General features: G+C 38.8%; 1 protein-coding gene across 5 annotated transcripts in view; it reads right to left on the minus strand.

The window, feature by feature from the left end:
- The window catches only part of sntb1 (syntrophin, basic 1), a 77,766-nt gene that overhangs the window by 50,168 nt on the left and 13,721 nt on the right, over positions 1-13,877 (minus strand). For all 5 annotated transcript variants that reach the window (XM_036935603.1, XM_036935598.1, XM_036935620.1 and 2 more), the window contains exon 2: positions 11,962-12,178. In XM_036935603.1, coding sequence (XP_036791498.1) covers positions 11,962-12,178 — 217 coding nt within the window. The remainder of the gene's footprint in view (positions 1-11,961; positions 12,179-13,877) is intronic.

The raw sequence follows: 13,877 nt of genomic DNA on the forward strand, positions 1-13,877 counted from the left end.
CAGGCCTGTCTAAATGACTGCATAAATACCAGGCCTGTCTAAATGACTGTATAAATACCAGGCCTGTCTAAATGACTGTATAAATACCAGGCCTGTCTAAATGACTGTATAAATACCAGGCCTGTCTAAATGACTGTATAAATACCAGGCCTGTCTAAATGACTGTATAAATACCAGGCCTGTCTAAATGACTGTATAAATACCAGGCCTGTCTAAATGACTGTTTAAATACCAGGCCTGTCTAAATGACTGTATAAATACCAGGCCTGTCTAAATGACTGTATAAATACCAGGCCTGTCTAAATGACTGTATAAATACCAGGTCTGTCTAAATGACTATAAATACCAGGCCTGTCTAAATGACTGTATAAATACCAGGCCTGTCTAAATGACTGTATAAATACCAGGCCTGTCTAAATGACTATATAAATACCAGGCCTGTCTAAATGACTGTATAAATACCAGGCCTGTCTAAATGACTATAAATACCAGGCCTGTCTAAATGACTGTATAAAGACCAGGCCTGTCTAAATGACTGTATAAATACCAGGCCTGTCTAAATGACTATAAATACCAGGCCTGTCTAAATGACTGTATAAATACCAGGCCTGTCTAAATGACTGTATAAATACCAGGCCTGTCTAAATGACTATAAATACCAGGCCTGTCTAAATGACTGTATAAATACCAGGTCTGTCTAAATGACTATAAATACCAGGCCTGTCTAAATGACTGTATAAATACTAGGCCTGTCTAAATGACTGTCTAAATACCAGGCCTGTCTAAATGACTGCATAAATACCAGGCCTGTCTAAATGACTGTCTAAATACCAGGCCTGTCTAAATGACTGTCTAAATACCAGGCCTGTCTAAATGACTGTATAAATACCAGGCCTGTCTAAATGACTGTATAAATACCAGGCCTGTCTAAATGACTGTATAAATACCAGGTCTGTCTAAATGACTATAAATACCAGGCCTGTCTAAATGACTGTATAAATACCAGGCCTGTCTAAATGACTGTCTAAATACCAGGCCTGTCTAAATGACTGTCTAAATACCAGGCCTGTCTAAATGACTGTATAAATACCAGGCCTGTCTAAATGACTGTATAAATACCAGGCCTGTCTAAATGACTGTATAAATACCAGGCCTGTCTAAATGACTATAAATACCAGGCCTGTCTAAATGACTGTATAAATACCAGGTCTGTCTAAATGACTATAAATACCAGGCCTGTCTAAATGACTGTATAAATACCAGGCCTGTCTAAATGACTGTCTAAATACCAGGCCTGTCTAAATGACTGTATAAAGACCAGGCCTGTCTAAATGACTGTATAAATACCAGGCCTGTAAAAAAATGACTATAAATACCAGGCCTGTCTAAATGACTGTATAAATACCAGGCCTGTCTAAATGACTGTATAAATACCAGGCCTGTCTAAATGACTATAAATACCAGGCCTGTCTAAATGACTGTATAAATACCAGGTCTGTCTAAATGACTATAAATACCAGGCCTGTCTAAATGACTGTATAAATACCAGGCCTGTCTAAATGACTGTATAAATACCAGGCCTGTCTAAATGACTGTATAAATACCAGGCCTGTCTAAATGACTGTATAAATACCAGGCCTGTCTAAATGACTGTATAAATACCAGGCCTGTCTAAATGACTATAAATACCAGGTCTGTCTAAATGACTGTATAAATACCAGGCCTGTCTAAATGACTATAAATACCAGGCCTGTCTAAATGACTGTATAAATACCAGGCCTGTCTAAATGACTGTCTAAATACCAGGCCTGTCTAAATGACTGTATAAATACCAGGCCTGTCTAAATGACTGTATAAATACCAGGCCTGTCTAAATGACTGTATAAATACCAGGCCTGTCTAAATGACTATAAATACCAGGCCTGTCTAAATGACTGTATAAATACCAGGTCTGTCTAAATGACTATAAATACCAGGCCTGTCTAAATGACTGTATAAATACCAGGCCTGTCTAAATGACTGTCTAAATACCAGGCCTGTCTAAATGACTGTATAAAGACCAGGCCTGTCTAAATGACTGTATAAATACCAGGCCTGTAAAAAAATGACTATAAATACCAGGCCTGTCTAAATGACTGTATAAATACCAGGCCTGTCTAAATGACTGTATAAATACCAGGCCTGTCTAAATGACTATAAATACCAGGCCTGTCTAAATGACTGTATAAATACCAGGTCTGTCTAAATGACTATAAATACCAGGCCTGTCTAAATGACTGTATAAATACCAGGCCTGTCTAAATGACTGTCTAAATACCAGGCCTGTCTAAATGACTGTATAAATACCAGGCCTGTCTAAATGACTGTATAAATACCAGGCCTGTCTAAATGACTGTATAAATACCAGGCCTGTCTAAATGACTATAAATACCAGGTCTGTCTAAATGACTGTATAAATACCAGGCCTGTCTAAATGACTATAAATACCAGGCCTGTCTAAATGACTGTATAAATACCAGGCCTGTCTAAATGACTGTCTAAATACCAGGCCTGTCTAAATGACTGTATAAATACCAGGCCTGTCTAAATGACTGTATAAATACCAGGCCTGTCTAAATGACTGTATAAATACCAGGCCTGTCTAAATGACTATAAATACCAGGCCTGTCTAAATGACTGTATAAATACCAGGTCTGTCTAAATGACTATAAATACCAGGCCTGTCTAAATGACTGTATAAATACCAGGCCTGTCTAAATGACTGTCTAAATACCAGGCCTGTCTAAATGACTGTATAAAGACCAGGCCTGTCTAAATGACTGTATAAATACCAGGCCTGTAAAAAAATGACTATAAATACCAGGCCTGTCTAAATGACTGTATAAATACCAGGCCTGTCTAAATGACTGTATAAATACCAGGCCTGTCTAAATGACTATAAATACCAGGCCTGTCTAAATGACTGTATAAATACCAGGTCTGTCTAAATGACTATAAATACCAGGCCTGTCTAAATGACTGTATAAATACCAGGCCTGTCTAAATGACTGTCTAAATACCAGGCCTGTCTAAATGACTGTATAAATACCAGGCCTGTCTAAATGACTGTATAAATACCAGGCCTGTCTAAATGACTGTATAAATACCAGGCCTGTCTAAATGACTATAAATACCAGGTCTGTCTAAATGACTGTATAAATACCAGGCCTGTCTAAATGACTATAAATACCAGGCCTGTCTAAATGACTGTATAAATACCAGGCCTGTCTAAATGACTGTATAAATACCAGGCCTGTCTAAATGACTATAAATACCAGGCCTGTCTAAATGACTGTATAAATACCAGGCCTGTCTAAATGACTGTATAAATACCAGGCCTGTCTAAATGACTGTATAAATACCAGGCCTGTCTAAATGACTATAAATACCAGGCCTGTCTAAATGACTGTATAAATACCAGGCCTGTCTAAATGACTGTATAAATACCAGGCCTGTCTAAATGACTGTATAAAGACCAGGCCTGTCTAAATGACTGTATAACGACCAGGCCTGTCTAAATGACTGTATAAATACCAGGCCTGTCTAAATGACTGTATAAATACCAGGCCTGTCTAAATGACTGTATAAATGCCAGGCCTGTCTAACTGACTGTATAAATACCAGGCCTGTCTAAATGACTGTATAAATACCAGGCCTGTCTAAATGACTGTATAAATACCAGGCCTGTCTAAATGACTATAAATACCAGGTCTGTCTAAATGACTGTATAAATACCAGGCCTGTCTAAATGACTGTATAAATACCAGGCCTGTCTAAATGACTGTATAAATACCAGGCCTGTCTAAATGACTGTATAAATACCAGGCCTGTCTAAATGACTATATAAATACCAGGCCTGTCTAAATGACTGTATAAATACCAGGCCTGTCTAAATGACTATAAATACCAGGCCTGTCTAAATGACTGTATAAAGACCAGGCCTGTCTAAATGACTGTATAAATACCAGGCCTGTCTAAATGACTATAAATACCAGGCCTGTCTAAATGACTGTATAAATACCAGGCCTGTCTAAATGACTGTATAAATACCAGGCCTGTCTAAATGACTATAAATACCAGGCCTGTCTAAATGACTGTATAAATACCAGGTCTGTCTAAATGACTATAAATACCAGGCCTGTCTAAATGACTGTATAAATACTAGGCCTGTCTAAATGACTGTCTAAATACCAGGCCTGTCTAAATGACTGCATAAATACCAGGCCTGTCTAAATGACTGTCTAAATACCAGGCCTGTCTAAATGACTGTCTAAATACCAGGCCTGTCTAAATGACTGTATAAATACCAGGCCTGTCTAAATGACTGTATAAATACCAGGCCTGTCTAAATGACTGTATAAATACCAGGTCTGTCTAAATGACTATAAATACCAGGCCTGTCTAAATGACTGTATAAATACCAGGCCTGTCTAAATGACTGTCTAAATACCAGGCCTGTCTAAATGACTGTCTAAATACCAGGCCTGTCTAAATGACTGTATAAATACCAGGCCTGTCTAAATGACTGTATAAATACCAGGCCTGTCTAAATGACTGTATAAATACCAGGCCTGTCTAAATGACTATAAATACCAGGCCTGTCTAAATGACTGTATAAATACCAGGTCTGTCTAAATGACTATAAATACCAGGCCTGTCTAAATGACTGTATAAATACCAGGCCTGTCTAAATGACTGTCTAAATACCAGGCCTGTCTAAATGACTGTATAAAGACCAGGCCTGTCTAAATGACTGTATAAATACCAGGCCTGTAAAAAAATGACTATAAATACCAGGCCTGTCTAAATGACTGTATAAATACCAGGCCTGTCTAAATGACTGTATAAATACCAGGCCTGTCTAAATGACTATAAATACCAGGCCTGTCTAAATGACTGTATAAATACCAGGTCTGTCTAAATGACTATAAATACCAGGCCTGTCTAAATGACTGTATAAATACCAGGCCTGTCTAAATGACTGTATAAATACCAGGCCTGTCTAAATGACTGTATAAAGACCAGGCCTGTCTAAATGACTGTATAAAGACCAGGCCTGTCTAAATGACTGTATAAATACCAGGCCTGTCTAAATGACTGTATAAATACCAGGCCTGTCTAAATGACTGTATAAATACCAGGCCTGTCTAAATGACTGTCTAAATACCAGGCCTGTCTAAATGACTGTCTAAATACCAGGCCTGTCTAAATGACTGTCTAAATACCAGGCCTGTCTAAATGACTGTATAAATACCAGGCCTGTCTAAATGACTATAAATACCAGGTCTGTCTAAATGACTGTATAAATACCAGGCCTGTCTAAATGACTATAAATACCAGGCCTGTCTAAATGACTGTATAAATACCAGGCCTGTCTAAATGACTGTATAAATACCAGGCCTGTCTAAATGACTATAAATACCAGGCCTGTCTAAATGACTGTATAAATACCAGGCCTGTCTAAATGACTGTATAAATACCAGGCCTGTCTAAATGACTGTATAAATACCAGGCCTGTCTAAATGACTATAAATACCAGGCCTGTCTAAATGACTGTATAAATACCAGGCCTGTCTAAATGACTGTATAAATACCAGGCCTGTCTAAATGACTGTATAAAGACCAGGCCTGTCTAAATAACTGTATAACGACCAGGCCTGTCTAAATGACTGTATAAATACCAGGCCTGTCTAAATGACTGTATAAATACCAGGCCTGTCTAAATGACTGTATAAATGCCAGGCCTGTCTAACTGACTGTATAAATACCAGGCCTGTCTAAATGACTGTATAAATACCAGGCCTGTCTAAATGACTGTATAAATACCAGGCCTGTCTAAATGACTGTATAAATACCAGGCCTGTTTAAATGACTGTCTAAATACCAGGCCTGTCGAAATGACTGTATAAATACCAGGCCTGTCTAAATGACTGTATAAAGACCAGGCCTGTCTAAATGACTGTATAAATACCAGGCCTGTCTAAATGACTGTATAAATACCAGGCCTGTCTAAATGACTATAAATACCAGGCCTGTCTAAATGACTGTATAAATACCAGGCCTGTCTAAATGACTGTATAAATACCAGGCCTGTCTAAATGACTGTATAAATACCAGGCCTGTCTAAATGACTGTCTAAATACCAGGCCTGTCTAAATGACTATAAATACCAGGCCTGTCTAAATGACTGTATAAATACCAGGCCTGTCTAAATACCAGGCCTGTCTAAATGACTGTATAAATACCAGGCCTGTCTAAATGACTGTATAAATACCAGGTCTGTCTAAATGACTGTATAAATACCAGGCCTGTCTAAATACCAGGCCTGTCTAAATACCAGGCCTGTCTAAATACCAGGCCTTTCTAAATGACTGTATAAATACCAGGCCTGTCTAAATACCAGGCCTGTCTAAATACCAGGCCTGTCTAAATACCAGGCCTGTCTAAATACCAGGCCTGTCTAAATACCAGGTCTGTCTAAATGACTGTATAAATACCAGGCCTGTCTAAATACCAGGCCTGTCTAAATACCAGGCCTGTCTAAATACCAGGCCTGTCTAAATACCAGGCCTGTCTAAATGACTGTATAAATACCAGGCCTGTCTAAATACCAGGCCTGTCTAAATGACTGTATAAATACCAGGCCTGTCTAAATGACTATAAATACCAGGCCTGTCTAAATGACTGTATAAATACCAGGCCTGTCTAAATGACTGTATAAATACCAGGTCTGTCTAAATGACTGTATAAATACCAGGCCTGTCTAAATGACTGTATAAATACCAGGCCTGTCTAAATGACTGTATAAATACCAGGCCTGTCTAAATACCAGGCCTGTCTAAATGACTGTATAAATACCAGGCCTGTCTAAATGACTGTATAAATACCAGGCCTGTCTAAATGACTGTATAAATACCAGGCCTGTCTAAATGACTGTATAAATACCAGGCCTGTCTAAATGACTGTAGAAATACCAGGCCTGTCTAAATGACTGTATAAATACCAGGCCTGTCTAAATGACTGTATAAATACCAGGCCTGTCTAAATGACTATAAATACCAGGCCTGTCTAAATACCAGGCCTGTCTAAATGACTGTATAAATACCAGGCCTGTCTAAATGACTGTATAAATACCAGGCCTGTCTAAATGACTGTATAAATACCAGGCCTGTCTAAATGACTGTATAAGTGCCAGGCCTGTCTAAATGACTGTATAAAGACCAGGCCTGTCTAAATGACTGTATAAATACCAGGCCTGTCTAAATGACTATAAATACCAGGCCTGTCTAAATGACTGTATAAATACCAGGCCTGTCTAAATGACTGTATAAATACCAGGCCTGTCTAAATACCAGGTCTGTCTAAATGACTGTATAAATACCAGGCCTGTCTAAATACCAGGCCTGTCTAAATACCAGGCCTGTCTAAATACCAGGCCTGTCTAAATGACTGTATAAATACCAGGCCTGTCTAAATACCAGGCCTGTCTAAATGACTGTATAAATACCAGGCCTGTCTAAATTACTATAAATACCAGGCCTGTCTAAATGACTGTATAAAGACCAGGTCTGTCTAAATGACTGTATAAATACCAGGCCTGTCTAAATGACTGTATAAAGACCAGGTCTGTCTAAATGACTGTATAAATACCAGGCCTGTCTAAATGACTGTATAAATACCAGGCCTGTCTAAATGACTATAAATACCAGGCCTGTCTAAATACCAGGCCTGTCTAAATGACTGTATAAATACCAGGCCTGTCTAAATGACTGTATAAATACCAGGCCTGTCTAAATGACTGTATAAATACCAGGTCTGTCTAAATGACTGTATAAATACCAGGCCTGTCTAAATGACTGTATAAATACCAGGCCTGTCTAAATGACTGTATAAATACCAGGCCTGTCTAAATGACTGTATAAATACCAGGCCTGTCTAAATGACTATAAATACCAGGCCTGTCTAAATACCAGGCCTGTCTAAATGACTGTATAAATACCAGGCCTGTCTAAATGACTGTATAAATACCAGGCCTGTCTAAATGACTGTATAAATACCAGGCCTGTCTAAATGACTGTATAAATACCAGGCCTGTCTAAATGACTGTATAAATACCAGGCCTGTCTAAATGACTGTATAAATACCAGGCCTGTCTAAATGACTATAAATACCAGGCCTGTCTAAATACCAGGCCTGTCTAAATGACTGTATAAATACCAGGCCTGTCTAAATGACTGTATAAATACCAGGCCTGTCTAAATGACTGTATAAATACCAGGCCTGTCTAAATGACTGTATAAATGCCAGGCCTGTCTAAATGACTGTATAAAGACCAGGCCTGTCTAAATGACTGTATAAATACCAGGCCTGTCTAAATGACTATAAATACCAGGCCTGTCTAAATGACTGTATAAATACCAGGCCTGTCTAAATGACTGTATAAATACCAGGCCTGTCTAAATACCAGGTCTGTCTAAATGACTGTATAAATACCAGGCCTGTCTAAATACCAGGCCTGTCTAAATACCAGGCCTGTCTAAATACCAGGCCTGTCTAAATACCAGGCCTGTCTAAATGACTGTATAAATACCAGGCCTGTCTAAATACCAGGCCTGTCTAAATGACTGTATAAATACCAGGCCTGTCTAAATGACTATAAATACCAGGCCTGTCTAAATGACTGTATAAATACCAGGCCTGTCTAAATGACTGTATAAATACCAGGTCTGTCTAAATGACTGTATAAATACCAGGCCTGTCTAAATGACTGTATAAAGACCAGGTCTGTCTAAATGACTGTATAAATACCAGGCCTGTCTAAATGACTGTATAAATACCAGGTCTGTCTAAATGACTGTATAAATACCAGGCCTGTCTAAATGACTGTATAAAGACCAGGTCTGTCTAAATGACTGTATAAATACCAGGCCTGTCTAAATGACTGTATAAATACCAGGCCTGTCTAAATGACTATAAATACCAGGCCTGTCTAAATGACTGTATAAATACCAGGCCTGTCTAAATGACTGTATAAATACCAGGCCTGTCTAAATACCAGGCCTGTCTAAATGACTGTATAAATACCAGGCCTGTCTAAATGACTGTATAAATACCAGGCCTGTCTAAATGACTGTATGTCTAAATGACTGTATAAATACCAGGCCTGTCTAAATGACTGTATAAATACCAGGCCTGTCTAAATGACTGTATAAATACCAGGCCTGTCTAAATGACTGTATAAATACCAGGCCTGTCTAAATGACTATAAATACCAGGCCTGTCTAAATACCAGGCCTGTCTAAATGACTGTATAAATACCAGGCCTGTCTAAATGACTGTATAAATACCAGGCCTGTCTAAATGACTGTATAAATACCAGGCCTGTCTAAATGACTGTATAAATGCCAGGCCTGTCTAAATGACTGTATAAAGACCAGGCCTGTCTAAATGACTGTATAAATACCAGGCCTGTCTAAATGACTATAAATACCAGGCCTGTCTAAATGACTGTATAAATACCAGGCCTGTCTAAATGACTGTATAAAGACCAGGCCTGTCTAAATGACTGTATAAATACCAGGCCTGTCTAAATGACTGTATAAATACCAGGCCTGTCTAAATGACTGTATAAATACCAGGCCTGTCTAAATGACTGTCTAAATACCAGGCCTGTCTAAATGACTGTATAAATACCAGGCCTGTCTAAATGACTGTATAAATACCAGGCCTGTCTAAATGACTGTATAAATACCAGGCCTGTCTAAATGACTGTATAAATACCAGGCCTGTCTAAATGACTGTATAAATACCAGGCCTGTCTAAATGACTGTATAAATACCAGGCCTGTCTAAATGACTGTATAAATACCAGGCCTGTCTAAATGACTGTATAAATACCAGGCCTGTCTAAATGACTGTCTAAATACCAGGCCTGTCTAAATGACTGTATAAATACCAGGCCTGTCTAAATGACTGTATAAATACCAGGCCTGTCTAAATGACTGTCTAAATACCAGGGACGGCAGGTAAAGCTGAGGGCATAAGGTTAATTAAGGTAGGCTATGTGTGTCAGATAGAAACTGTTTCTCTGTGTTGGTTAATTAAGGTAGACTATGTGTGTCAGACAGAAACTGTTTCTCTGTGTTGGTTAATTAAGGTAGACTATGTGTGTCAGATAGAAACTGTTTCTCTGTGTTGGTTAATTAAGGTAGGCTATGTGTGTCAGATAGAAACTGTTTCTCTGTGTTGGTTAATTAAGGTAGACTATGTGTGTCAGATAGAAACTGTTTCTCTGTGTTGGTTAATTAAGGTAGGCTATGTGTGTCAGACAGAAACCGTTTCTCTGTGTTGGTTAATTAAGGTAGGCTATGTGTGTCAGATAGAAACTGTTTCTCTGTGTTGGTTAATTAAGGTAGGCTATGTGTGTCAGACAGAAACCGTTTCTCTGTGTTGGTTAATTAAGGTAGGCTATGTGTGTCAGATAGAAACTGTTTCTCTGTGTTGGTTAATTAAGGTAGGCTATGTGTGTCAGACAGAAACCGTTTCTCTGTGTTGGTTAATTAAGGTAGGCTATGTGTGTCAGACAGAAACCGTTTCTCTGTGTTGGTTAATTAAGGTAGGCTATGTGTGTCAGACAGAAACCGTTTCTCTGTGTTGGTTAATTAAGGTAGGCTATGTGTGTCAGACAGAAACCGTTTCTCTGTGTTGGTTAATTAAGGTAGGCTATTTGTGTCAGATAGAAACTGTTTCTCTGTGTTGGTTAATTAAGGTAGGCTATGTGTGTCAGATAGAAACTGTTTCTCTGTGTTGGTTAATTAAGGTAGAAACCGTTTCTCTGTGTTGGTTAATCAAGATAACATCTCTTAAACTCCGAACACTCTGATAGTTGAGAACCGCAGCAGTTAATCCATTGTGACTGTCACAGAGACGACCATCCCTGTTACACTGTCACAGAGACGACCATCCCTGTTACACTGTCACAGAGACGACCATCCCTGTTACACTGTCACAGAGACGACCATCCCTGTTACACTGTCACAGAGACGACCATCCCTGTTACACTGTCCCAGAGACGACCATCCCTGTTACACTGTCCCAGAGACGACCATCCCTGTTACACTGTCCCAGAGACGGCCATCCCTGTTACACTGTCCCAGAGACGACCATCACTGTTACACTGTACTAGAGACGACCATCCCTGTTACACTGTCCCAGAGACGACCATCCCTGTTACACTGTCCCAGGAAAAACAAGTGGTGGGAGTTACTCATTGGTGGTGGATGAGATTAGTCTCTCCCCCGTCACAATGTAATGTGTTGCTTTTATTACAGCACCTTCAGCACCTTCAATAATGTGCAAATATTGTACAATCTAGGTGAGCAAAGCTCTTAAGAGACTTACCCAGAAAGACTCACAGCTGTAATCACTGCCGAATGTAATTCTAACATGTATTGAGGCTGTGTTTCTGTACAGCACTTTGTGACATCAGCTGATGTAAGAAGGGCTTTTTAAATAAACTTGATTGATTGATTATAAATACATTTGATTATTGACTCAGAGGTGGGAAAACCTATGTAAATGAGATATTTCTGTATTTCATTTTCAATACATTTGCTAAAAACATGTTTTCACTTTGTCATTATGGGTTATTGTGTGTAGATGGGTGGGCCGAAAAAAATTGATGGAATCCATTTTGAATTCAGGCTGTAACCCAACATAATGTGGAACAAGTGAAGGGGTGTGACTACTTTCTGAAGGCCCTGCATCTGGCAAAACACTCGCAATATAAATCCAATCAATTCTAATTGTAGAAGTGTTACCCCACCTAGCCCTGCACCCCCTGCCGTTACGCCCCTGTAGATAATAATAATATACGGGGGGGAAACAGAATAATAGTAATGCAGAATGAAGCTGGAGCCTTTACCTGTTTCCAGGGTCTGGAGAAGTCATGCTCCTGGTGACGTAACACATCTTTAAGGGGATGTACCTCCTGTCCCCCTGTAGGGACATGGTGGGGGTGACGGGGACGTCACGGTGGGGGCTACCCAGCCTCGGGGACTCAGGTGGGGGCGTCTCCCAGCCTATCTCTGACACAGGAGAACCCTTCTTCACATAGGGGCTGGCTTCTCTCATGTACTTCACTGGAAATATGAGAGAGGAGAATTATGAGTAAGCTTTTTCACAACCTGTCTTGAGGCTGGCTTCCCACATGTAGGTCACTGGACCAACAAGACAAAGGAATCATTTACTATGTTTTCATTGGTAGAGAGGTCATGCCTTTACTGCTGTTATGTTTGGTGAGGATAGTGCTAAGAGTCCTTGCCAACGTAACTTCATTAGAGCTAGCTAGTGTCCTATAGAGGAGATTGACATGCAGACTCATAAAGTGACCCTGCTGTAACCCCACAATCTGTACCAGGCCGGTAGAGGTCCAAATATATTATACAGTTCTATTAGCGGTCCAGTTCTATTAGAGGTCCAAATATATTATACAGTTCTATTAGAGGTCCAAATATATTATACAGTTCTATTAGTGGTCCAAATATATTATACAGTTCTATTAGTGGTCCAGTTCTATTAGAGGTCCAAATATATTATACAGTTCTATTAGAGGTCCAAATATATTATACAGTTCTATTAGTGGTCCAAATATATTATACAGTTCTATTAGTGGTCCAAATATATTATACAGTTCTATTAGTGGTCCAAATATATTATACAGCTCTATTAGTGGTCCAAATATATTATACAGTTCTATTAGAGGTCCAAATATATTATACAGTTCTATTAGAGGTCCAAATATATTATACAGTTCTATTAGTGGTCCAAATATATTATACAGTTCTATTAGTGGTCCAAATATATTATACAGTTCTATTAGAGGTCCAAATATATTATACAGTTCTATTAGAGGTCCAAATATATTATACAGTTCTATTAGAGGTCCAAATATATTATACAGTTCTATTAGTGGTCCAAATATATTATACAGTTCTATTAGAGGTTCAAATATATTATACAGTTCTATTAGTGGTCCAAATATATTATACAGTTCTATTAGTGGTCCAAATATATTATACAGTTCTACTAGTGGTCCAGTTCTATTAGTGGTCCAGGTCTGTTAGAAGTGTTAATCTATAACGTGTTCTGAACTCACATCTATGAGTCACAACACACATCATACCTTGTACCCAGTTTAACACTTTCTGTGAACTCAAAGATATTGCACCTCCATGGGAAAACGTTGGTTGGCATTGTTTGAGAGGATTAGATAGATCGCTCCAAACTATGGATGTGAACCTGGCCAACAGCTGAGAGATGAGAGTCATTAGAAGTATTTCACACCACACAAGAGGCCTAATCCGACCAAAGACCACAACTCTGGGACATGGGATTCATTAGTCATTTGGTGGCTACACAGTTTCATAGACACAATCTGTGAATCACGTTAAATCCACAGCATTGATCACGAGTCACAGTAGACATGAATAACATAGCTATTATTACCCTGCGATAAACAAAATGTATCACTGTATGGAGTTAGTTTAAATTACAGGGCCATGTGAACAACACTGATGTCAACCATTTACTCACTGGAGAAGGCAGGGATCTGCTTCCACCAACAGTGATCTGTCTGACTGCATTACATCAATCTCTAAAGAGAAGTGGCAATATATTACAGAAATATATTAGGTTTTAACAGTTTATATTCCTAAACTATGGAGCTCTAAACTCATCAGCTGATGAACAGTTCTGGCATTCTCTGTTCGTATTACATCAATCCAAGGGGAAGGTTTCAGAGGATTATATGACAAAGATGTACTGAAAAGGTGTACAAAC

The sequence above is a fragment of the Oncorhynchus mykiss genome, chromosome 2 (assembly GCF_013265735.2).
Source record: "Oncorhynchus mykiss isolate Arlee chromosome 2, USDA_OmykA_1.1, whole genome shotgun sequence".
NCBI lineage: Eukaryota > Metazoa > Chordata > Actinopteri > Salmoniformes > Salmonidae > Oncorhynchus > Oncorhynchus mykiss.